Source organism: Lepidochelys kempii, chromosome 1 (assembly GCF_965140285.1).
Source record: "Lepidochelys kempii isolate rLepKem1 chromosome 1, rLepKem1.hap1, whole genome shotgun sequence".
Lineage (NCBI taxonomy): Eukaryota > Metazoa > Chordata > Testudines > Cheloniidae > Lepidochelys > Lepidochelys kempii.
The window spans coordinates 6,483,311-6,508,601 of record NC_136380.1 but is presented as its reverse complement, the minus strand read 5'-3'; the positions used below and the strand labels follow the sequence as shown (position 1 = coordinate 6,508,601).

The following is a 25,291-nucleotide window of genomic DNA, read 5'->3' as shown; positions in this document are numbered from 1 at the left end:
CCCCCCCCCCAGTGTGGACCAGGCCGCAATATAGGACACAGTCCAGTGATGTTTCTGTCCCTTTTCTGCATTTGGGATTTTGCCCTTCCTGCACAGAAATGGTTATCGAGGGACTTCTGCCAGAGACAAGTGGGTGATGGTGACTCTGAACTGAGCTCCCCTTGGCAGGTTTCCTATTCTGATCTTGTACTATGACTTTTCCTTATACTACAAAGGTTTTCCTGTGACTCAGCCTAAGAAGGGCCCAGGACTGCAGTGATTTTCTTCATTCAGCCTCCGGAGATCAAAGTCTGGGCAAAAAAAAAAGTTTTCTACATCATTGGTGAAAAACGTGAAGAAGCAAAGACCCAGCCAGTCCCTCTGTGGACAGTGACCCCCAGCCCAGCAACTACCTCAGTACAACCCCCTGAATGCTTTAATGGTAGGGAGGAACTTACCTCAGTCATCACTTTCCCAGAGCTGTCAGCATGATCCCACTAATCCCCACCACAGACCCAGTGCAAGGGTTAGGCAAGCCTTTGATTATCCATTAGGATCTCTTGTGTCTCCTCAGTGGGTTCACGTTCTTTCCCAATCTCTGAGTAGGGGGTGTATGTGTCCATCACACAGAGGCTGCTGCCCAGGGCTGGATGTGACCCAACCACTGAGGCAAGCTGGATCAGCAGATTCCTAGTCCCAGGGGGTGGTGTGGGCTCTGGCCATGGCCACATTGATGTGCGTGCCAGATGCAGAGGGGATGGGATGCCACTGGCCATCGTTAACTCTGGGCCTTTCCACCCCATTCTGGCTGGGTGCTGATGTGACGGAGTGTCTGCCAAGACTGATCAAGCCCTCGGAGATTTACCCATTCCTACTTATCCACGTGGGCACCAATGATACTTCCAAGAGTGACCTTGAGTAGGTCACTGCAGACTATATGGTCTGGGAAGAAGGATAAAGGAGTTTGAGGCACAAGTCATATTCTCGTCCATCCTCCCTGTTAAAGGAAAAGGCCCAGGTAAGGACCATCAAATGGTGGAGGTAAATGTGTGGTTATGCAGGTGGTGTCGGAGAGAGGGCTTTGGATTCTTTGACCATGGGATGCTGTTCCAGGAAGTAGGATTGCTAGGAAGAGATGGGATCCACCTAACAAAGAAAGGGAAGAGCATCTTCACAGGCAGGTTTGTTCACCTAGTGAGGAGTTAGAGTAGCAGCCGTGTTAGTCTGTATTTACAAAAAGAAAAGGAGTACTTGTGGCACCTTAGATTTGTTAGTCTCTAAAGTGCCAAAAGTACTCTTTTTCTTCTAATGAGGAGGGCTTTAAACTAGGTTTGACAGGGGATGGTGAGCTAAGCTCAGAGGTAAATGGGGAATTGGGGCACTGGGAGGATACACAAGGAGGAGGGTGCAACAGGAATTGCTGATTCATATTGAGAAAGTAGGGCAATCGACCAGTTATCTTAGGTGCCTCTAAACAAATGCAAGAAGCCTGGGAAACAAGCAGGAAGAATAAGAACCCTTGGCACAGTCAAGGAACTATGCTGTAATTGGAAAAACAGAGACTTGGTAGGGTAGCTCACATGATTGGAGCACTGTCATGGATGGGTATAAACTGTTCTGGAAGGACAGGCAGGGGAGCAAAGGTGGAGGAGTTGCACTGTATGTAAGGGAGTGTTATGATTGCTCAGAGTTCCAGTATGAAACTGTAGAAAAGCCAGTTGAGAGTCTTTGGCTTAAATTTAGAGGCGAGAGCAACAAAGGTGAGCGTCATGGTGGGCGTCTGCTATAAACAACCAGACCAGGAGGATGAGGTGGACGAGGCTTTCTTCGGACAACTAATCGTCGTTTCCAGATCACAGGCTCTGGTTCTCATGGCTTCAATTACCCTGACAGCTGCTGGGAGAGCAATACAGAAATACAGAGACAATCCAGGAAGTATTTGGACACTGCTGAGGATGACTTTATGGTGCAAGTGCTGGAGGAACCATCTAGGAGCCATGCTCCTCTTGACCTACTGCTCACAAACAGGGAAGAATTGGTAGGGGAAGTAGAAGTGGATGTCAACCTGGGCAGCAGTGACCATGAGATGGTTGAGTTCAGAATCCTGACAAAAGGAAGAAATGAGAGTAGCGAAATATGAATCCTGGACTTCAGAAAAGCAGATTTTGACTGCCTTGGGGAACTGATGGGCAGGACACCCTGGGAAGCTCATATGAATAGGAAAGGAGTCCAAGAGAGCTGGCTGTATTTTAAAGAAGCCTTATTAAGGGTGCAGGAACAAACCACCCCAATGTGCAGAAAAAATAACAAATATTCAAGCAGCTTGGCTAAAACAGGAATCTTTGATGAGTTTAAACATAAAAAGGAAGTTTACAAAAAGTGGGAACTTGGACAGATGATTAGGGAGGAGTATAAAAATATTGCTCAAACATGCACGGGTGTAATCAGGAAGGCCAAACCACAATTGGAGTTGCAGCTTCCAGGGGATGTGAAGGGTAACAAGAGGGGTTTCTACAGGTATGTTGGCAGCAAGAAGGTGGTCAAGGAAAGTGTGGGACCCTTACTCAATGGGAGAGGCAACCTAGTGACAGGTGATATGGAAAAAGCTGAAGTACTCAATGCTTTCTTTGCTTCAGTCTTCACAGGCAAGGTCAGCTCCCAGACTGCTGCACTGGGCAGCACAGTATGGCAAGGAGGTGAGCAGCCCTGAGGGGTGAAAGAACAGGCTAAGGACCATTTAGAAAAGCTGGACATGTACAAGTATATGAGTCTGGATCTAATGTATCCAAGGGTGCTGAGGGAGTTGGCTGATGTGATTACAGAGCCATTGGCCATTATCTTTGAAAATTCAGAACGATCAGGGGAGGTTCCAGACAACTGGAAAAAGGCAAATATCTTGCCAATCTTTTAAAAAAGTAATTAAGGAGAATCCTGGAAACTACAGACCTGTCAGCCTCAACTCAGTCCCTGGAAAAATCATGGAGCAGGTTCTCAATGAATCCATTTGGCAGCACTTGGAGGAGAGGAAGGTGATCAGGAGCAGTGAATATGGAATCATCAAGGGCAAGTCTTGCCTGACCAACCTGATTCATTTCTATGATGAGATAAGTTTCAGAGTAGCAGCCATGTTAGTCTGTATTCGCAAAAAGAAAAGGAGTACTACTGGCACCTTAGAGACTAACCAATTTATTTGAGCATAAGCTTTCGTGAGCTACAGCTCACTTCATCGGATGCATTTAGAGGAAAATGCAGTGAGGAGATTTATATACAGACAGCACATGAAAAAATGGGTGTTATCATACACATTGTAAGGAGACTGATCACTTAAGATGAGATATTACCAGCAGAAGAGCGGGGTGGGGGAGGGGGAGTAAACCTTTTGTAGTGATAATCAAGGTGGGCCATTGTCAGTAGTTAACAGGAAAATCTGAGGAGCGGTGGGGGGTGGGAAATAAACATGGGGAAATAGTTTTACTTTGTGTAATGACACATCCACTCCCAGTCTCTATTCAAGCCTAAGTTAATTGTATCCAGTTTCCAAATTAATTCCAATTCAGCAGTCTCTCGTTGGAGTCTGTTTTTTAAGTATTTTTGTTGTAATATTGCGACCTTTAGGTCTGTAGTTGCGTGACCAGAGAGATTGAAGTGTTCTCCGACTGGTTTATGAATGTTATAATTCTTGACATCTGATTTGTGTCCATTTATTCTTTTACGTAGAGACTGTCCAGTTTGACCAATGTACATGGCAGAGGGGCATTGCTGGCACATGATGGCATATATCACATTGGTAGATGTGCAGGTGAACGAGCCTCTGATAGTGTGGCTGATGTTATTAGGCCCTATGATTGTGTCCCCTGAATAGATATGTGGGCACAGTTGGCAACAGGCTTTGTTGCAAGGATAAGTTCCTGGGTTAGTGGTTCTGTTGTGTGGTGTGTGATTGCTAGTGAGTATTTGCTACAGGTTGGGGGGCTGTCTGTAGGCAAGGACTGGCCTGTCTCCCAAGATTTGTGAGAGTGATGGCTCGTCCTTCAGGATAGGTTGTAGATCCTTGATAATGCCTTGGAGAGGTTTTAGTTGGGGGCTGAAGGTGATGGCTAGTGGTGTTCTGTTATTTTCTTTGTTCGGCCTGTCTTGTAGTAGGTGACTTCTGGTTACTCTTCTGGCTCTGCCAATTTGTTTCTTCACTTCAGCAGGTGGGTATTGTAGTTGTAACGATGCTTGATAGAGATCTTGTAGATGTTTGTCTCTGTCTGAGGGATTGGAGCAAATGCGGTTGTATCATAGAGCTTGGCTGTAGATGGATGGATCATGTAGTGTGGTCTGGGTGAAAGCTGGAAGCATGTAGGTAGGAATAGCGGTCAGTAGGTTTCTGGTATAGGGTGGTGTTTATGTGTCCATCGCTTATTAGCACCGTAGTGTCCAGGAAGTGGATCTCTTGTGTGGACTGGTCCAGGTTGAGGTTGATGGTTAGATAGAAATTGTTGAAATCATGGTGGAATTCCTCAAGGGCTTCTTTTCCATGGGTCCAGATGATGAAGATGTCATCAATATAGTGCAAGTAGAGTAGGGGCATTAGGGGACGAGAGCTGAGGAAGCGTTGTTCTAAGTCAGCCATAAAAATGTTGGCATACTGTGGGGCCATGTGGATACCCATAGCAGTGCCGCTGATTTGAAGGTATACATTGTCCCCAAATGTGAAATAGTTATGGGTGAGGACAAAGTCACAAAGTTCAGCCACCAGGTTTGCCGTGACATTATCGGGGATACTGTTCCTTATGGCTTGTAGTCCATCTTTGTGTGATATGTTGGTGTAGAGGGCTTCTACATTCATAGTGGTCAGGATGGTGTTTTCAGGAAGATCACCGATGGATTGTAGTTTCCTCAGGAAGTCAGTGGTGTCTTAAAGATAGCTGGGAGTGCTGGTAGCGTAGGGCCTGAGGAGGGAGTCTACATAGCCAGACAATCCTGCTGTCAGGGTGCCAATGCCTGAGATGATAGGGCATCCAGGATTTCCAGGTTTATGGATCTTGGGTAGCAGATAGAATGCCCCCCACGCCCTGCTCTCCTGCTGGTAATAGCCCATCTTAAGTGATCACTCTCCTTACAATGTGTATGATAACACCCACTTTTTTCATGTTCTGTGTGTATGCAAATCTCCTCACTGTAGTTTCCACTGAATGCATCAGATGAAGTGAGCTGTAGCTCACGAAAGCTTATGCTCAAATAAATTGGTTAGTCTCTAAGGTGCCACTAGTACTCCTTTTCTTTTTATGATGAGATAACTGGCCCAGTGGATATGTGAAAAGTGGTGGACATGATATATCTAGACTTTAGCAAAGCTTTTGTTACTGTCTCCCATAGTAAACTTGCCAGCAAGTTAAAAAGATACAGATTGGATGAATGGACTATAAGGTGGATAGAAAGCTGGCTAGATTGTCAGGCTCAACAGGTAGTGATGAATGGGTTGATGTCTAGTTGGTAGCCACTATCAAGCGCAGTGCCCCAGGGGTCTGTGCTGGGGCCATTTTTGTTCATCATCTTTCTTAATGTACTGGATGATGGGATGGATAGTACCCTGAGCAAGTTCTCAGATGACACTAAGGTGGCGGGAAAGGTAGATACGCTGGAGGGTAGGGTCCAGAGTGAGCCAGACAAATTGGAGGATTGAGCCAAAAGAGATCTGATGAGTTTCAACAAGTACAATTTTAGAGTCCTGTACTTAGGAAGGAAGTATTCTGTTCACTGTTACAAGCTGGTGACTTTTTCTGCAGAAAAGGACATGGGAATTACTGTGGATAAGAAGCAGGATATGAGTCAGCAGTGTTCCCTTCTTGCCCAGAAGACTGACTGCTCATTGGGCTGCATTAGTAAGAGCATTGCCAGCAGATCAAGAGAAGTAATTATTCCCCTCGATTCAGTACTCCTGAGGCCACATCTGGAGTATTGTGTCCAGTTTTGGGCCCCCCACTACAGAAAGGATGTGGACAAATTGAAGGGAGACCATAGGAGGGCAATGAAAATTATTAGGGGCTACTGAATATGACTATCAAGGTTCCTTCCCCACTCTGAACTCTAGGGTACAGATGTGAGGACCTGCAGGAAAACCTCCTAAGCTTACTTTTACCAGCTTAGGTTAAAACTTCCCCAAGGTACCAACTATTTTACCCTTTGCCCTTGGACTTCCACTGCCACCACCAAACTTTATCTGGGTTCCTGAAAAAACGTAGTTTGGACACGTCTTTCCCCCCAAAATCCTCCCAACCCTTGCACCCCACTTCCTGGGGAAGGTTTGGTAAAAATCCTCAACAATTTGCATAGGTGACCACAGACCCAAACCCTTGGATCTTAGAACAATGAAAAAAGCATTCAGTTTCCTTACAAGAAGATTTTTAATAGAAGTAAAAAAGAATCACCTCTGTAAAATCAGGATGGTGAATATCTTACAGAGTAATTAGATTCAAAACATAGAGAATCCCTCTAGGCAAAACCTGAAGTTACAAAAAAGACACACAGACAGAAATATTCATTCTATTCAGCACAGCTATTTTCCCAGCCATTTAAAGAAATCATAATCTAACACATACCTAGCTAAATTACTTACTGAGTTCTTAGACTCCATTCCGGTTCTGTCCCTGGCAAAAGTATCACACAGACAGACACAGACCCTTTGATTTTCTCCCTCCTCCCAGCTTTTGAAAGTATCTTGTCTCCTCATTGGTCATTTTGGTCAGGTGCCAGCGAGGTAACCTTTAGCTTCTTAACCCTTTACAGGTGAGAGGATTTTTCCTCTGGCCAGGAGGGATTTTAAAGGGGTTTACCCTTCCCTTTATATTTATGACAATGACATAAGAGGAGGCTGATGGGGCAGATGATTTATGAGGAGAGGCTGAGGGAACAGGGCTTATTTAGTTGGCAGAGGAAAAGACTGAGGGGGGATTTTACAGTAGCCTTTAACTACCTGAAGGGGGGTTCCAAAGAGGACAGAGCTCGGCTGTTCTCAGTTATGGCAGATGACAGAACAAAGAGCAATGGTCTCAAGTTGCAGTGGGGGAGGTCTAGGTAGGATATTAGAAGACACTGTTTCACTAGGAGGGTGGTGACACACTGGAATGCATTACCTAGGGAGGGGGTGGAATCTCCATCTTTTCACGTTTTTAAGGCCTGGCTTGAGAAAGACTTAGCTGGGATGATTTAGTTGGGGCTGGTCCTGCTTTGAGCAAGGGGTTGGACTAGATGACCTCCTGAGGTCTTTTCCAACCCTGATATTCTATGATTCTATGATTCTATGCTCCCATCTCTGGATATTCCCTGTCATGAATGCCACTTTCTGTAGCTGCTCCTCCCTCCCTAAGATGCGGGGCTTCCAGCCCTCCTGGGCTCAAGATAGTCATTCCACGGTGGCAGCAGAGCCAGGAATCATCCCTCTACTGCAGGTCTCCCCCTTAGACCATGTACAGTTTGGCTGTCTACTCTTAGCCTCCCAGGACTTGCCCTCTCTGTTTTCTTGGCATTCTTCCTATGCAGCCCTTCCTCTGCCTTCCCTCTTAGGATTAACCCACCCATGGGCACCAGGACACCACAGATAGCCATCTCTGGGACATAAAAAAAGTTCACAGTCCATTTCTCACATGTCCCGGGCCCAGGGGTGATGGAGTATTACTTAAAATTTGGACCTCCATGGCCCCTCCTTTTCCACCCAATACCCCTCACTGGCCAAGTTGGAAGCCAGAGCAGTGTCAGAGAGCCTTGGGCCTCTTGGGGTGGGGGTGTGGGCCAAAAGCAGCCTCCAACCATGTCTCCACGCACTGGAAAGCCCCATCCAGAGCAGATGGAGGGTCCATGGCTCCCCACTGCTGCCCTCATGGCTTACACTGAGCCACCTCCAGCTTCTGGTCTTGCCTGCGGGCGGGACCTCAGTCACCCAAGAGCTGAAACCGGGCCATTGTAAGACCCTCCCTTTGCCCTCTGTGTGGGGTCCTGGGGGAAGGGACATGGGCCAGGGTTTGATTCCCCCCACCCCAGGCAGGTGGAGGCTCTGCAGCTCCCCTCAGCTTCCTGGGCTGCTCTTATCCAGCTTGAACTCCAGCTTCTGGCCTGGCTGGGGGCATTACCTCAGAGTGAAGAGGAGGGGCAGAGGCGTGGGCCTGGGGAGAATGATGGATTTCCCAGGCCCGTCCACTCTCAAAACTGGGAGGACCTTGGTCCCTTCTCCATCACCCTCTCTCATCTGGTGCTGCTGCCCAAGACTTCAGCCTCCACAGGTCAGGCACCTATCCTGGCAGTGGCCACATTCTCTTAGCCTCTAGGTGGCAGGACCCTTCTCCCCATCATCTGCCCTTCCATCAGATTCAAGTCGTCCCTTCTGAGTCCAGCCTTCAAAGCCCTCCTGTCGAGCAACATCTCCCTCTGCTGGACCCAATGCACATGTCCTCACCTTGCTCTTCCAAGCTGTTATTTGTTCTTGGCTGCCATGTTACTTCCGCCACGGTCGGCATCCATTATCCTGGGTCTTGCCCTGCAGCTCCCTGCTATAGTCTTGCCCTGGCTCCTACACTGTCCCAGCTCCTGGCTCTGATCTGCTCCTGCTCCCCACCTCTGCCTTCTTCCTCAGTGCTGCTGCTATGTCTCCGGCCCAGCTCTGCCTTCTGGGCTGTTTTTCTGGACCCTCTTGTCTGGGGTTGCCAAATTTCTGCTACATTCATTGCCCAATAGCACTTAAAATCTAACCTAAAAGAAGCCCAATCCTTCTTTAAACAAACCTTTTATTTTTTATTAACACATTGGTGTATACATCAAGTAACAAGTGAAAATTTTCATTAAATACCTAGTACAAATTAGATATTTATTTTCTTTAAAAACTACAAGGCACAGAAGGAGTTTGTCCACCTTAGGAACAAAGCTATGAGATGACAATCAAATTCAACCCTCCACCCCATCCCACTGGTACTTGTATCCTGATTGAGGACTGGTAACTTTTTCAGACAAATCACAAAATGATGGTGATAAAACAACCCAGAAAGAGACTAAAATGTATGTAGTACAAAAACTATAGTGAAATTATTATGGTATTTATTTCTATGGCATTCAAGGATGGTAGTCAATCTCCATATGTTATGTTGAATTAGTATGTTACTGTTAGTCTCTGAAATGCAACATTTCATCCTCGCTGTCTTAGTTGAAAAAAGAATGCTTCTGGTGCTGGTCATACATCAGCAGAAACCATTCAATTATTTCTTTTGTTGGTGCAAACTGTTCGTAAGAGAAGTTGTGTCAATGCTTATACATCCTAACATGAAGAATGTTTTCTAAAAATTTCTCCTGCATCTTATTGTGCAGTTTTGTTTTTATCAAGTTTATTTGAGAAACAGTCTTTGAACTGCAGTGTTGCAAAAAGGTAGAGACAGCAACAAAAGAGGAAACAGCCAAGTTCAATAAAGTCTTTGTCCCCAGCAGCATCCATGTGTTGACAACTTCAACTCAAAACTGCTCAATTTGGTTGTCCTGAGTATGAGGCCAGTGACCCATTGGCAAAATTCTCCACTGCTACTCCAATTTTCCAAGGTGTTCACAAGCCAATGGCAAAAATGAGATATTAGCCAATCAAGCTCGTGCAGGGCTGAGTGCAGTAGAAGGACTTAGTTCTGGAAATGATTTTATCACCTGGATGTTTGGTAATAATCCTTGTTTCACCTGTTTCACAAACTCCAACATGAAATTTCAACAATTTACTACTCTTGATATCTTCGACAATGGGAATGGTTAGGGTGTGCTTTGAAAGGTCGAGCTGAAAGAAACTGTGCAAAGTGGTAAGTAACTTGAAACAAAGGCGATATCATAGTTTAACACATCAGTCCAGTTCTCAAAAACACACAGTTTCACAACTCTCACCAACAAGCTCTAGCCTCAATTCCTGCAGCAACTTTACTATCTTTGCACTTTCAAACTGAAATATTAAAAATTAAAAGTAGAAAAATCAGGTAAATTTAGTTCACCAGATCGCTGTTCAGCACTGTAGTTTCTTTCTTTGTCTTTAGCTATGGAAAAGTGTAGCTTCAGTTTGTCGAACTGACTAAGAACCCTGTTCACACAGGAACTAATGTAAACCCACCTTCTGTCAGAAAAGTGGAGTATCTTCTGGTGGTCTGATAGTCACAGAAAGGCCGAATGACAGGGTGTGTGGGATTGGGGGCTGATTGGTGCTGCTAAAAGAAATCAGGTGATGGTCAGAGAGAGGGAACTCGGCATCAGAGAGAGCAGGGCTTCGTGATGTTAAGCGTGAGAAGCTTCTCAGACGCTGAACTTCCATAATGCTGAACTCAGCAGAACTGGGACAGAGCACCCTTGATTAATGAGGAAATGTCCTTTCACTTTTTGGTACAGCCTGAAGCCAGTGGCCCCCAGCAATTACCTTCTGCAGGGGTATTTGCCCACTTTATCACGAAGCTCTTTGGTTTTAACTCCATAAATGATAGGGTTGAGCATGGGAGGGACAAGGAGATAGAAGTTAGCAAAGGTGACATGCACATGGGAAGCAATTCCCTGACCAAACCTCTGTGTCAGGTAGGTAAAGAGGCAGGAAGTATAAGACATCAGCATCACACAGATGTGGGATGTGCAGGTGTTAAGGGCTTTCTGGTGGGCTTTCTTGGAGGAGATTCTGAGGACAGCCCTGAGGATCAGACTGTAGGACAGGGCAATAAGCGTCAGGTCTAACCCAATGACCACAAATGCTACCACCAAGCCGTACATCCTGTTGACTGTGAAGTCCCCACATGACATCTTTGCTACAGCCATGTGCTCGCAATACATGTGGGGGATAGTACGGTTGGCACAGAATGGCAGCCTGCTCACGAGTAGGGGCATTGGAAGAATAAAGAAAACAGCTCTTATCAAACCCACAAGCCCTAGCTTAGCTATTCGTTCATTGGTGAGGATCGTGGCATATCTCAGAGGGTTACATATAGCAACGTAACGATCGAAGGCCATTGTCACGAGGACAGCTGACTGCATAACAGAAACTGCGTGAATGAAGAACATCTGGGTGAGGCAGCCACCCACAGTAATGCCTTTCAAATTAAACCATAATATACACAGTGCCTTTGGCATGACGGAGGTAGACATGCCAATGTCTGTGACTGCCAGCATACAGAGCAGCAGGTACATCGGCTTGTGCAGGATCTGCTCTTTGCCTACAACAAAGAGAAGCATGAAATTTCCAAACAGGCCGATAATGTAGAATGTAGAGAAAGGAATGGAAATCCAGATGTGAGCAGCTTCCAGGCCTGGGATGCCCATTAGGATAAATGGTGAAGGGTCAGATGGGGTGAGGTTGAAAGCTGCCATGTGGTAGTTGATGCATCGATTGGGCTCAGAAATGCTCAAGGTGCCTGTGAAGGGAGAGAAGCAAAGCAAGGGGGTTTACACAATTTATAAGAAATGGCACAGTAAATATTTTATAGTTATTAACAATCTAGAAGGAGCGGTGAGCAGTGAGGTGGGGACATTTACAGATGGCACCAGATTATTTAGGTGATATTCAAGTCCAGAGAAGTCCTCAGAAGGAGCTAACCAATCCAGGTGAATGGGTGGCACGATGGCATATAAACTTGGATTTCAAGAAATGGAGGGAATTGGAGGGGAAAATGTGTACTTCTAAAACATCTCATGAGGTTCTAATTTGTCTATATGAATTCAGTACAGGGATCTGGGTGTCACATTACAGAGCTTTGGGAAGTCCTACTCACACTGCAAGCACAGAGGAAACTAAGGAAAACATTGGGATCCTGGAGGAGTGGGATGGGAAATCATACAGAAAATACAGGGCCAGGAGATTGGTCAGTCGATGTTTCACCCTCATCTGGACTTTTCTGTGTAGTACTGGGCACTCTTCTCACAGGGTATTGCAGAGCTACAGGGGTTCACAGAAGGGCAACGAGAATGATCAAGTGCCTGGGGAAACTCTCATATAGAGGGAGATTGATGAGACTGGGATTGTTACCTTACAAAGGAGATGAATAAGAGGGGATATGAGAAAAGTCTATAAATTACTGACTTGTAGAGAGGTTTCAGATGGATGACTGGTAGAGCGTAGATTGAGAATGTGTTTTGCCTGTCTGATAATACAAGATAAAGAGGACATTCAATTAAACTGAAACGTGGCAAATCCAAAACAGATAAAAAAAGAATGCTTTCTTCACCTGATGCTTAATTAGACTGAGGAACTCACTGTCATAAGACATAACTGGGCCCATGAGCTAAGCAAAAATCAGGAAGTGTTTGGACATTTACATGGATAGTGAGATCAGTTACAATAGTTACAGCAAAATAAATATTTTGGAAAGCCCATACACCAATGTGTTTCTGGGAACAAGCCAATCTCTAGCTGTTAGGCATTAGGGAGACACTCTCATGATGGCCAGGTCATCCCCTCATCTGCCCACTGCTGGGTTTCTTACAACTTCTTCTACATCACTGGGAAATGTCACTGTCAGACGGAAGACACTGGACTTGATGGACCGTAGGTCTGATCCATGATGCAATTCCTATGTTAGAAAGGAGTCAAGTTCCTCTCATGGAAACAGACATATCTTGCTGGTCTATGACTTTGTGCTCAACAGATGGACACAAAGAGCACAAGGTTCTTGCTATTTAGGGCTACAGGCCAGCACCTCTGTTACTTCCTCTCTTTCTTTTGGTGAGACACTTTCTTGCTGGCACCCAGCTTTGCCTGAGACATAATGATGCTGGTCTCTATCATGGGGAGTGCAATGACTCTGAACAAGATTTGGGGGTGTGAAGGGATAATTAGCTAAACATGAGACTCCCAGTGTTACCATGTGGACAGAAGAGCTAATGCGATCCTGGGGCGATAACTGGGGGAATCTCAAGTAGTAACAGAGAAATTATTTTGCCTTTGTATCTGGTGCCAATGCACCTGGTACTGGAATCCTGTATCCATTCTTGGTGTCCACAGTTCAAGAAGGAGGGTTCATAGCCAAGCCACAAGAATACGGAAAGAATTAAACACCTGCCTTAGAGTGTTAAGGGGAGACTTGGTCACAGTCTCTAAGCACCTACATGGGGAACCAATATTTAATGTGAGCTTTTCAGTCTAGGAGAGGAAGATCTAACACTATCCAAGGGCTGGAAGTTTAAGTTAGACACATTCTGACTGGAGATAAAGTATACACTTTTCAAATGGTGAGAGTAATTAACCATGGGAAGAATTTTTAAACCAAGATTGGATGTTTCTCTCCAACAATGGGTCTCAGCATTTCCAGACTACTGTATTCCTTTCAGGAGTCTGATTTGTTTTGCGTACCCCAAGTTTCACCTCACCTAAAAACTATTTGTTTACAAAATCAGACATAAAGATACCCACGTGACACAGCATTCTCTTACTGCAAAATTCTTACTTTCTAATTTTTACTATGTACTTATAAAGTAAATAAATTGGAATACAAATATTTTACTTATATTTCAGTGTATAGTATATAGAGCAGTATAAACAAGTCTGTATGAAATTTTAGTTTGTACTGACTTCGCTACTACTTTTCATGTAGCCTGTTGTAAAATTAAGCAAATATCTAGAGGAGTTGACATACCCCCTGGAAGGCCTCTGTGCACCCCTAGGGGTACGTATATCCTTGTTGAGAACCACTGCTGTAAAAGGCCTTCTCTAGTTCAAACACAAACTATTTCAAAGCAGGTCTCTGGCCTGTGTTATGCGGGAGGTCAAAATACATGAGCACAAAGTCCCTTCTGGCCTTGGAATCTACGAATATGTCCCCAGGGGGCAGCTGGGGATATTTTGCCTGCACAGCCATGCCTGAGCTTACTGAAGGCATTGTTTCTGTTCATGACAGAGGTGAATTAACCCTATGGGGAGAAATTCTCCTGTGATTGTGGTGCCTGGGAAATGTGACAATAGGTGTGTATTTCATGAGGCTGCGGGATCCTGTGACACACTGCATGGATGAATGTTTTAGGTGAGAAAAAGAATAACCTGAGCCTATAAAATCTCTGCGCTGAGGAATATATGTACAAGCATCACTGTGAATGGCTAACAGAGCTGGCTTAGAAATGATCCCAGAGTGCCCTGGGTTTAACGTCTGGCTCCCAGTGGTCCATTGTTTCAGGCATCTGCCAGTGGTTCCTGCACACGGCAGCTGTATTTATCCAGGCCCTCACGTGTCCCAGAGTTTCCAGCCCTCTTTATATAATGTGAAAACTTCTCGGCTTGTGAGTTGGTCCCGTGTAGTAGTCCCCGAAGCTTCATGCGGTGTCTATGGGTGCAGCACAGGTGCCCTGGTATTTGCCGCTCCTGTGTGAGCTTCTCACTGGTGAGATGCAGTAACTGATCTCCCCCCAGCCAAGGGAGCAGGTGTGACGGGAGGGACCTAACCCACTGCGGAGGAAGAGTTGTGGTGGGCATAGGGCAGCTCGGAGGTTGGGGGAGCCAGGGATGACTGGGGAGTATGAAGCAGATGCTAGAGCCCAGTGTGCTGTTGGAATCAGGGCACCCTGAGATGGGGAAGGAGAGTATGGACAGGGGCTTGGAGTATAATGGGAGACTGAACCATCTGAGAAGCAAAGATCAACGGTTCTTTTCACCAGTGAAACGCCTGAAGTTATTTAACAACAACAACAATTGGAAACAAAACAGAGTAAAGGTTGTGACACCCAGGCTGCAGCTCTGTGGCTTGCCAGGGAAGAGAGACCCTGAGACCCACCCACATGCATTCAAGGCCAGGAAAATTACCAGTGTTGGCCTTGGACCAACAATCACAAAGGAAAATCCAATTTCAACAGCTCTGTCTGCCTGATCATGTAAATGTAGCTCCCCACCCCCACAACACCCAGTGTTTGCTCGCCTGTCGATGTACTCCCTGCTCCCGGTCACCACACGAACCAGTGCTGTCTACCTGTCCGTGTAAACAAACTTCCCATCCCCACACGAACTAGTACTGTCCACCTGTCCGTGTAACCCTTGCCTGCCCCACTGCCCACAGCACTGGCCACCTATCCATATACACCCCACTCCCACAACCCCCAGCGTTTGCCCACCTGTACATGAACACCTCCTGCCTACCCCACAACCCCCAGTACTTCCCACCTGTCCGTGTAAACCCTGCTCCCAGCCCCCACAACCCCCAGCATTTGCTCGCCTGTCTGTGTACACCCCCTGCCTGCCCAACAACACCCAGCGCTCCCCGCCTGCCTGTGTACACCTCGCGCCTGTCCCACAACACCGAACACCTCCCGCCTGTCCATGTATGTCCCCCATCCCCACAATTCTCACTATTGCCACACAGTGATTCCACTAACCCGGGACAAAAACCAGGTTCCAGACCCCACAGCGACAGCTCACAGAAATACCTCCTCAGTCTAGGGTAAACTCACTGTCTGCCTGCACAGGGCAACGAGGCAGATCCGCCTGAACTGGGGTGAAGGGAACCCCAGCAGCAGGGGCTCAGCCTATGCAGGGAAGGAGAGAGGGACAGACCCGGCGGGAGGGAGAGAGGACGTGGAGACTAAAAAGAACCAGCCTGTGTAACTCTTCCTCAAAAGACCCAAAGCTTTAACGTATTGCAGCCCGTTAGAAACCCAGACACCCCTTCCTGAGGCTGCTTTTCCATCTTGGCAATTGCTGACGTCACCACGAGGCTGTAGTGCGGTTGCTCACAGGGGAAGGGTGGTCCCTATGGGGGAAGGTGTCAGAGGCAATCTGCTACAGTGTAGTCCACATTACATTATTGTCTGAGACACCCCCCCATGGCCCAGGACGCTTCATTACGCCTTGCTGGTCTGTGCATTAGGGAGGATGTCCGTTCCCTATTTCGACCATTTTCAGGACCCCACGCCACTGTGATCTGGATACAGTACATCCCCCCCTCGTCCTCCCCCACCACCACACACACACTGTGCGTTCTGGGACCTCCCCTGGTGAGATTTCCAACACCGCCTGGTTTCCTCTAAGCCAGAAAGATGCTTTTCTTTTCATTATTCTTGTCCCCTCCAGAACCAGAGATGCCGGGGCACAGAGAGAGGAGACCCCTCTCCGCACACAAAAAAATTGTTATCCTGATTGTTCTGAACCTATATGTCTGTGAGTGTGCGATTTCAGCAAGACTCCTGTCAGTTGTTATTTTTGGTCCAAATGAACTCATCCATGCTAAGAAGCCACAGGACCACTCCAGCTGAAGTCACTGGAGGCTTGTGGCCGGAGTAAATCAGGACATTTATTTAAGTCCATACATGTCGATTTAGAGTAGCTGTGTTGGGAGTGTGCCATAGATCTCAGTGGGTCCTGCTACAGACAGCATTATTTTGTTGTGCTCGGAAAGAGTCTGAAGGAAACTCCCAGTTTATGTGACCTTCTGGGACCAAGCATGAGAGATGGGATTCCTAAACACGTGGGCTCTGATTTGGCTCTCTGGGAGGTCAGTGTCAATCTGGAGTGACCCAGTGACGGCAGAATGGGAGAGCAGAATCTGGTCAGGGTGTGATCCATTCTTGTTGTGAACCCTCTGCAGCAGCTTTGACTTCACTTCTTAAGAGGCCAGTGATGTTGCTGAACTGGAAAACATGAGCGAACCTGAGGAAAAACCACACAGCCCCAAAAAGAAAGCTACTGAGACAGATAGAAGGACACAGTAAAAGATAAGGACCTGATTTTAAAAATATATAGTCTAAACTATTTCCAATACATGTGTAGTGCCAATATTACCAGGTGAATCCCTTGGTGTTTCTGACAATACTAAACAGTTCAAGTCACCGTGCTGCTGAATTTCTGCCCAGATGGTTCTTGATTTGAACCCTGGAACCCTTCCTGAACCCTCAGCACTAACTTTAATGCAGAAACAGGCAACTCACCAAAATCCTGCTCAGCAGAGAGAAGAAATCTCCTTACATCAACAGGAAGGAAGAGCCTTAAGAATCAAGGTATGAATCTCACATGTCTAACACTCGCCATGCTGGGCAGCGATTTTTATAATTCCCCTGTACAGTCCTTGCAGACTCTCAGATTGGCCAGGACTGCCAAACAATTCTCTTGGCTCTGTGAGCAGTGGGATGAGCAAAAAATAGACCCTGGAGAACTTCAGCTGGAGAGCCTCCCCTGGGAGCAAAGAAATGATTTGCTGATACCAGGGGCTCAAGATTGTCAGGGCCAACTGAGTCTTGCTGTCTGTTGTTCATCCTAGCAAATGATGATGTACAGTCGTCTGCACTGTGTGTGGGAATGCTGCCACAAGATATGGGACCAAAAATCATTTTCAATTGATCATAGCAGTGTACCACTGCATACCGCCCATGCAGTTGGAATATACAGTGCATTACCAGCTGCAAAGTCAATGCCACTCTGTGAAGGCCAAACGAAGTGATATTTAATTGATGCGAGATGTAGGGTATGGAAAAGTCTTTTTTCTCATACAATTCTGGTATCAAAGCTATTTGCCAGTATCTGTTTGTGAGGACTAAAGTGGATATACATCTGGAAGCTCAAACCCTTCTAATATTTCATCTCCTCTCTGCATAGGGTAATCATAAAATTTCAATATTCTGTTGATCTTTCAGAAATTGATGCAGAAAAGGGGTTGTGAAATCCTGTGTGAGAACTAGTACAATGGGACTTCTCCACTCACTGTGGTGTTTTACCATGCTGGGATGAGAACACAGGGGTAAAGGAATCAAACAACTGCTATATCTGGATATTTTGTTCTGGATACAGTCCCTTCTCCATGCTTGCATTACAGGTGCCTGGGGCTCTAATTTGGGCTCCAGAAAGTATGAGTGTGATGGGTTATCAGCCCCAGAGTTCAGTCTGGGAGCCCTAGAAATTGCTATTCCTCTCTAACCACCCAGCTGAGCTGGCCCTTTTTCATACTGATTTGCTGGTGATTCAGCCTCGCCAGGCCATGTTATGACCCAACAGGACAGCAAATGTCACCACGCACCCAAACTGAGCTACCCGAGGGCTTACTTAAATCATCAAATTTCAAACAGCAGACACCGGGTGTGAAAGGGTTTTCCCTTCACCCTCTCCCTTTCTTTGACTGAAACTAACAAGGTAAACACAAGTCGCTGTCACTGAGGATGTGTGTGGCTGTAATAATCAAGGGTGTGGCCCTTGATGGACTGTTGTGCAGGCATGCAGCTTATAGGGAACACTGACCCCATCCCGGTGGCCATGATCCTGTTTAGCAGCCGTTGGTGCCACGGTTTGTGCCTCTGCGTTTGATTGTGGAATGCTGGGTGTGGCTTGCTCTCTCAGACACAAATAACTGAAGTCTTTAAATGCACCTGCTGTGAAGACTGTTAAGTAGCCACATTTCCAGGCCTTGTCACATGTCAGACTGCTTGGTGGCTTCACATCTTTTAAGGGAAACTCCTTGGGAAGTGTTATCTTCCTGGATCGATTGATGGCTGTTTTGGCCAGTGCCAGGGAAAGTCTGATGAGGTTTCATGACCTCCTGGTGTTACCCTGATGGTAAGGATGGGTTTCTGCACCAAGGGGTTTTCGTTAAGAGACTAGGAGACCCGCTCCATAAAACACACATTGTTTACTGAGTAATACTTTAGCACACATACACAATAGTAAAAACATGCTCTATATGGTTTGCCATAATGCTAACTCTGTTCTTGCTACCAAGGCCCTCGGGATCACAAGGCTAGGGGTCCCTTGTTTGCTGTCCTTCTCTGCCTGAGGAACAAACCAACTCTCCTCTGTCCTGCTGTCTATGCTCCGAGGCAAACAACCCACTGCGCATGTACAAACTTCAAAATAAACCCATCTCTAGGAAAACTTTTCTCATTTTCCCACCAGCAAACAATGGTAACCACCTAGGAAACATAGCCATTGTCTATGAACTCTGTGCATGGCAGGGCTGCACTGTCTCACTCGTTATGGTCTCTGCCCGTGGTCCAAGGTCACAGTTATCTTACTCTACAATGGGGCCACAGATGTGAGAGAAGCATTGCTGTGCTCCCAGTCCTGATACCAATTGTCCAGAAGATCTTAGACTGACACCAGCTAGGACCGATCTCTGGTGACGGGCCCTCTGTCTCTAGGGCAGGGAGATGGGGGTGGGACAGTAAAACCTGGAAGAGGAGGTCTCCACTGTTGACTGCTTCCAGGTCCAGGTAGAAGATCAGCAAATCCAAGATCTGTTCTTGCGAGGAGTGATTAACCCCATTCACTTCAGATACCTGGTCTGAGAGACCCAGGTGTCCTAGCCACACACCCCTCAATGACACAATCAGACCAAACACAGCTCACCCAGGTCCCTTCACCTCCAAGTGCAGAACCCACAGTTGCTTCTCATGCTCCCCTAGGAATTGGCATAACAGAGACTTGGTGGGGTAACTCATATGACTGGAGCAATGCAAAGAATTTTAAGGAAGCCTTATTGAGGATTCAGGAACAAACCATCCCAATATGCAGAAAAATTGGCAAATATGGCAGGCAACCAGCATGGCTTAAAATAGAAATATTTGGTTAGCTTAAACACAAAAAGGAAGCTTACAAGAAGTGGAATCTTGGACAGATGACAAGGGAGGAGTCTAAAAATACTGCTTGAGCATGCAAAGGTTTAATCAGGCAGGCCAAAGCGCAACTGGAGTTGCAGCTAGCAATGGATGTGAAGGGTAACACAAAAGGTTTCTACAGGTATGTTAGCAAGAAGAAGAAAGTGTGGGACCCTTACTGAATGGGGGAGGCGAGCTAGTGACAGATGATGTGGAAAAAGCTGAAGTACTCAATGTTTCTTTGCCTTGGTCTTCACAGAAAAGGTCAGCTCCCAGACTGCTGCACTGAGCAGCACAGTGTGTGGAGGAGGTGAGCAGCCCTTAGTGTTGAAAGACCAGGTTAAGGACAATTTAGAAAAGCCTGAGATGCACAAGTCCATGATTCTGGATCCAATGTATCCAAGGGTGCTGAGGCAGTTGACTGATGTGATTGCAGAGCTATTAGCCATATCTTTTAAAACTCAGAACCATCAGGAGAGGTTCCAGACCATTGGAGAAAGGCAAATATAGTGCTCATCTTTAAAAAAAAGGGAAGAAGGAGAATCCCGGTAACTACAGATCAGTCAGCCTCACCTCAGTCCCAAGAAAAAAATAATGGAGCAGGTCCTCAAGGAATCCATTTTGAAGCACTTAGAGGAGAGGAACGTGATCAAGAAGAGTCAGCATGGATTCACCAAGGTAAAGTCATGCCCAACCAACCTGATTCACTTCTGAGTTGAGATAACTAGCACTGTGGATATGTGGAAAATGATTTACGTGATATAACTAGACTTTAGCAAAGCTTTTGTTACCAGCTTCCGTGGTACACATGCCAGCAAGTTAAAAAAGATTGGATTCTATGAATGGACTATAAGGTGGATAGAAAGCTGGCCATATCATCGGGTTCAACGTGTATTGATCAATGGGTCTATGTCTAGTTGGCAGCGAGTATCAAGCGCAGTGCCCCAGGGGTCTTTCCTGGGGACATTTATGTTGATGATCTTTATTAATGATTTGGTTTGCACCTTGAGCAAGTTTGCAGATGACACTAAGCTGTGTGGAGAGGTAGATAAGCTGTAGGGTAGGGATAGGGTCCAGACTGACCTAGACAAATTGGAGGATTGGGCCAAAAGAAATTTGATGAGATTCAACAAGGACAAGTGTAGAGTCCTGCAATTATGATGGAAGAATCCCATGAATAAATATAGGCTGGAGACTGACTTGCTAAGCAGCTGTTCTAAAGGGGATTACAGTGGACGAGCAGCTGGATATGAGGCATCAGTGCGCCCTTCTTTCCCATAAGGTTGGTGGCTGATTGGGCTGCATTAGTGGGAGTATTGCCAGCAGATCAAGGGAAGGGATTATTCTCCTCTATTCGGGACTGATGAGGTCACTTCTGGAGTATTGCCTCCAGTTTTGGTCCCCCCCACTACAGAAGGGATGTGGACAAATTGGAGAGAGTCCAGCAGAGGGCAACGGAAATGATCAGGGGCTGGGGCATATGACTTATGAGGAGAGGCTGAGGAAACTGAGATTGTTTAGTCTGCAGAAGAGAAGTGTGAGGGGGATTTCATAGCAGCCTTCAACTACCTGAAGGGGTGTTCCAAAGAGGATGGAGCTTGGCTGTTCTCAGTGCTGGCAGATGACAGAACAAGATGCAATGGTCTCGAATTGCAGTGGATCAGAGTGAGGTCTAGGCTGGATATTAGGAAACACTATTTATCTAGGAGGGTTGTGAAGCACTGGAATGGGTTACCTAGGGAGGTGGTGGAATCTCCATAGAATCATAAAATATCAGGGTTGGATGGGACCTCAGGAGGTCACCTAGTCCAACCCTCTGCTCCATGCAGGACCAATCCCCAATTTTTGCCCCAGACCCCTAAATTGCCCCCATCATGGATTGAACTCACAACCCTGGGTTTAAGCAGGTCAATACTCAAACCACTGAGCTATCCTCCCCTTAGAGGACTTTAAGGCCAGGCTGGACAAAGTCCTGGCTGAGATGATTTAATTGTGGTTGGTCCTGCTTTGAACATGGTGTTGGTCTAGATGACCTCAGGAGGTCTCTTCCACCCCTAATATTCTATGATTCTGTGAATCTTTGCTCCCATCTCTGGATATTCCCTGTCATGGCTGCCACTTTCGGTAGCTGCTCCTCCCTCCTTAAGATGAGGGGCTTCCAGCCCTCCTGGGCTGCACATAGTCCTCCCACGGTGGCAGCAGAGCGAGGAATCATCCCTCTACTGTAGGTCTCCCCCCTCAGACAATGCACAGTTGGACTGTCTACCCTTAACCTCCCAGCACTTGCCCTCTCTTGTTTTCTTGGCGTTCTTCCTATGCAGCCCTTCCTCTGGCTTCCCTCTCAGGATTAACCCACCCATGGGCATTGGGACACCATAGATAGCTGTCTCTGGGACATAAGAAAAGTTCACAGTCTGTTCCTCACATGTCCCAGGCTCAGGGGAGATGAAGTATTGCTAAAAGTGGGACCTCCATGTCCTGGCCCCTGCCCCTTCTTTTCCACCCAATACCCCTCATTGGCAAGGTTGGAAGTCAGAGCCAGGTCGAAGAGCCTGGGCCTCTTGCAATGCAGGTGTGGGTCAAGAGCAGCCCCCAACTCATGTTTCCACCCCTTAAGCAGATGTCCGCATCTCCCCATAACTGCCCACATGGCTCTTACGCTGACCTGCTTCCAGCTTCTGGCCTGGCCTGGAGGCAGTACCTCAGTACCTGAAGAGCCAAATCCGGGCCATGTTAAGAGCTGCCTGGGCATCTGTGGGTATCTGCGGGTATCTGCGGACCCTTCATCTGCCCTAGGCGGGGGAACCAGGGGGCAAGGATACAGCCCAGAGGGTGCTCTGCGGTCCCCCCACCCCTGGATAAGTGGAGGCTCTGCAGATCCCCACAACTGCCCATGCTCTTGGGCTGCTCTTACCCAGCCTGGGCTCCAGCTTGTGGCCTGGCTGGAGGCATAACCTTGGAGTGAAGAGGAGGGGCAGGGGTCTGGGACTGTGAAGAATGGTGGATTTCCCAGGCCCCTTCACTTTCAAATATGAGGGGACCTTGGTCCCATCTCCACCTCCCTCCCCAATCTGGTGCTTCTGCAAAAGTGTCCATCCTGTGCTGTGGTGAAACCGTGAGTAAGATACCTGCTCTGGCAGTCGCACATGCCCTCAGGCTCTAGGTGGCAGGAACCTTCTCCCCAGCATGTGCCCAGACTCATGCCCTTCTGAGTCCAGCCTTCAAAGCCTTCTGTTGAGCAACATCTCCCTGCACTGGGCAATCTGCATATGACCTCCTCACCTTGCTCTTCCCAGCTGCTCTTTGTTTTCAGCTGCCGTGTTACTTGTGCAAGGATCGGCATCCACTATCCTGGCTCTGGCCCCGCAACTCCCTGCTCTGGTCTGCTCCTGCTCCCCACCTCTGCCTTCTTCCTCAGTGCTGCTGCTCTGCCTTAGTCCCAGCTCTGCCTTCTGGGCTGTTTTTCTGGACCCTCTGGTCTGTGGATGACAGATTTCTACTACATTCATAGCCCAATATCACTTAAAAATGACGTAAAAGTAGCCTAATCCTTCTTTAAACAAAGTTTGTTTGTTTTTATTAACACATTGGTGTATACATCAAGAAATAAATGAAAATTTTCGATAGACACCTAGTACAAATTAGATACTTATTAAAAAAAAAAAAGCTACAAGGCACAACAGGAGTTTGCCCACCATAGGAGCAAAGAGATGAGATGACGATCAAATTCAGCCCCCGCTACTGGTACTTGTATTCTGATTGAGGAATGGTAAGTGTTTCAAACAGAAACACAGAATGACAGTGATAAAATAATCCAAAAGGAAACCAAAATGTATGTAGTACAAAAACTATAGTAAAATTAATATGGTATTTATTTCTAATGGCATTCAATGATGGTAGTCAATCTCCATATTTTGTGTTGAATTAGTATGTTACTGTTAGTCTCTGATATGCAATATTTCGTCTTCGTTGGAAGTAGAATACTTCTGGTCATACATCGGTAAAGATCAGTGCAATCATTTCTTTTGTTGGTGCAAACTGTTCACAAGAGAAGTTGTGTTGTCACATATATGCCCTAACATGAAGAATGTTTTTTAAAAGTTCCTCTTGTGTCTTATTGTGCAGTTTTGTTTATATTAAGTTCATCTGAGAAACAGTCTTTGAACTGCAGGGTTGCAAAAAGGTAGGAACAGCAACAAAATAGCAAATGAGCCAAGTTCAATAAAGTCTTTGTCCCCAGCAGCATCCATGTGTTTGACAACTTCAACCCAAAACTGCTCAGATTGGTTGTCCTGAGTATGAGGCCAGTGAACCATCGGCAAAACTCTCCATTGCTACTCCAATTTTCCAACGTGTTCACAAACCAATGGCAAAAATGAGATATTAGCCAATCAAGCTCGTGCAGGTCCTCAGTGTAGTAGAAGGACCTTGTGCTTCAAGTGATTCAATCACCCTGATGTTTGCTGTTAATCCCTGTTTCACCTGTTTCACAAACTCCAACATGAAATTTCTACACCTGCTCTTGATGTCTTTGACACTGGTTAGTGTGTGTTTTGAAAGGTCCAGGTGAAAGCAAATCTAAAATAGACTGTGGAAATTGTTAAGTAATGTGACTCAAAGGTGATATCATAGTTTAACACATCAGTCCAGTTGTCAAAAACACATGTTTTCACAACTCTCAGCAACAAGCTCTAGCCACAATTCCTGCAGCAACTTTAATACATTCATACTTTCCAACTGAAATGTTTGGTTTATTCTCCAGGATTACAGAAGAACTGAAAGTAGAAATATCAGGTAAATTTTGGTCACAGGATAACTGTTCAGCACTGTAGTTTCTTTCTTTGGCTATGTAAAAGTGTAGCTTCAGTTTGTCGAACTGATTAAGACCCCTGTTCACATAGGAACTAATGGAAACCCACTGTGGAGGACTCGAACCCCAGATGGCACGGTTCATTGTCTGACCGGAGACAGAGACAGGCAACACCAGCAAGGTCCGAACGCAAAGCTCTTTATTGAAGAGTGCACACAACAATAGAGAGCAGCCCGTCTCCAAAGAGAACCAGCAGCCTCTTAAGTAAAATGAATAGGTTTTTATAAACAGTTCCGTCGCGTCACAAATTTATTCATAAAGCAGCCCACCCCTTCTCTATATTAGGTAAAATCCTCTTACTCCATTATGCATATATTTCTATCCCCTATTGTATATAACTTTCAGCAAATCACAATGCCGCACTAACGGTATGGGTGTCAACCAGGAGATGAGGAGTTAAAACAGACATAACACAGGAACAGGGAGTGGAAAACAGCGCCTCTGTATCTCAAGGATGGTTCCCAGCCAGAACATCTGGTAAAAACATGCAGGAATGCAAGCCTCCCTTTTTTCTCTCACTCCCTGTAACTTCAACAAATAGCCCTTCATTCTGCTGTCAGAGGCTTTCCCAGCAGCCTCTCTTAACCTGACTTTGGTTAGGTTGACATAACTGTTTCATATTTAACTTTCCTCACCTAACACCACCTTCTGTCAGAAATGTGGAGTATCTTCTGGTGGTCTGGTAGTCACAGTAAGGCTGAGTGACAGGTTGTGTGGGGTTGGGAGCTGATGAGTGACATTTGTAAGAGGCCAGGTGATGGTCAGAGAGAGGAAACTTAATGGTGATGTTAGGTGTGAGACTCTGAACTTCCATAATACTGAGCTCAGCCAAACTAGGAGCACCCTTGATTAATGAGGAATTATCCTTTCCCCGTCTTGTCACACAACTCTGAAGTCAGTGGCCCCCAGTGA

At 46.3% G+C, this 25,291-nt stretch overlaps 1 protein-coding gene across 1 annotated transcript; it reads right to left on the bottom strand.

Moving 5' to 3' along the window:
• Positions 1-10,386: 10,386 nt before the first annotated feature.
• On the bottom strand, positions 10,387-11,870 carry LOC140895092 (olfactory receptor 52P1). Its single transcript, XM_073304380.2, has 2 exons — positions 11,834-11,870; positions 10,387-11,369 (listed from the first exon to the last, which is right to left on the bottom strand). The coding sequence occupies exon 2, from the start codon at positions 11,323-11,325 to the stop codon at positions 10,387-10,389; it is 939 nt and encodes a 312-aa protein (XP_073160481.1). The 5' UTR covers positions 11,326-11,369; positions 11,834-11,870.
• Positions 11,871-25,291: the final 13,421 nt, after the last annotated feature.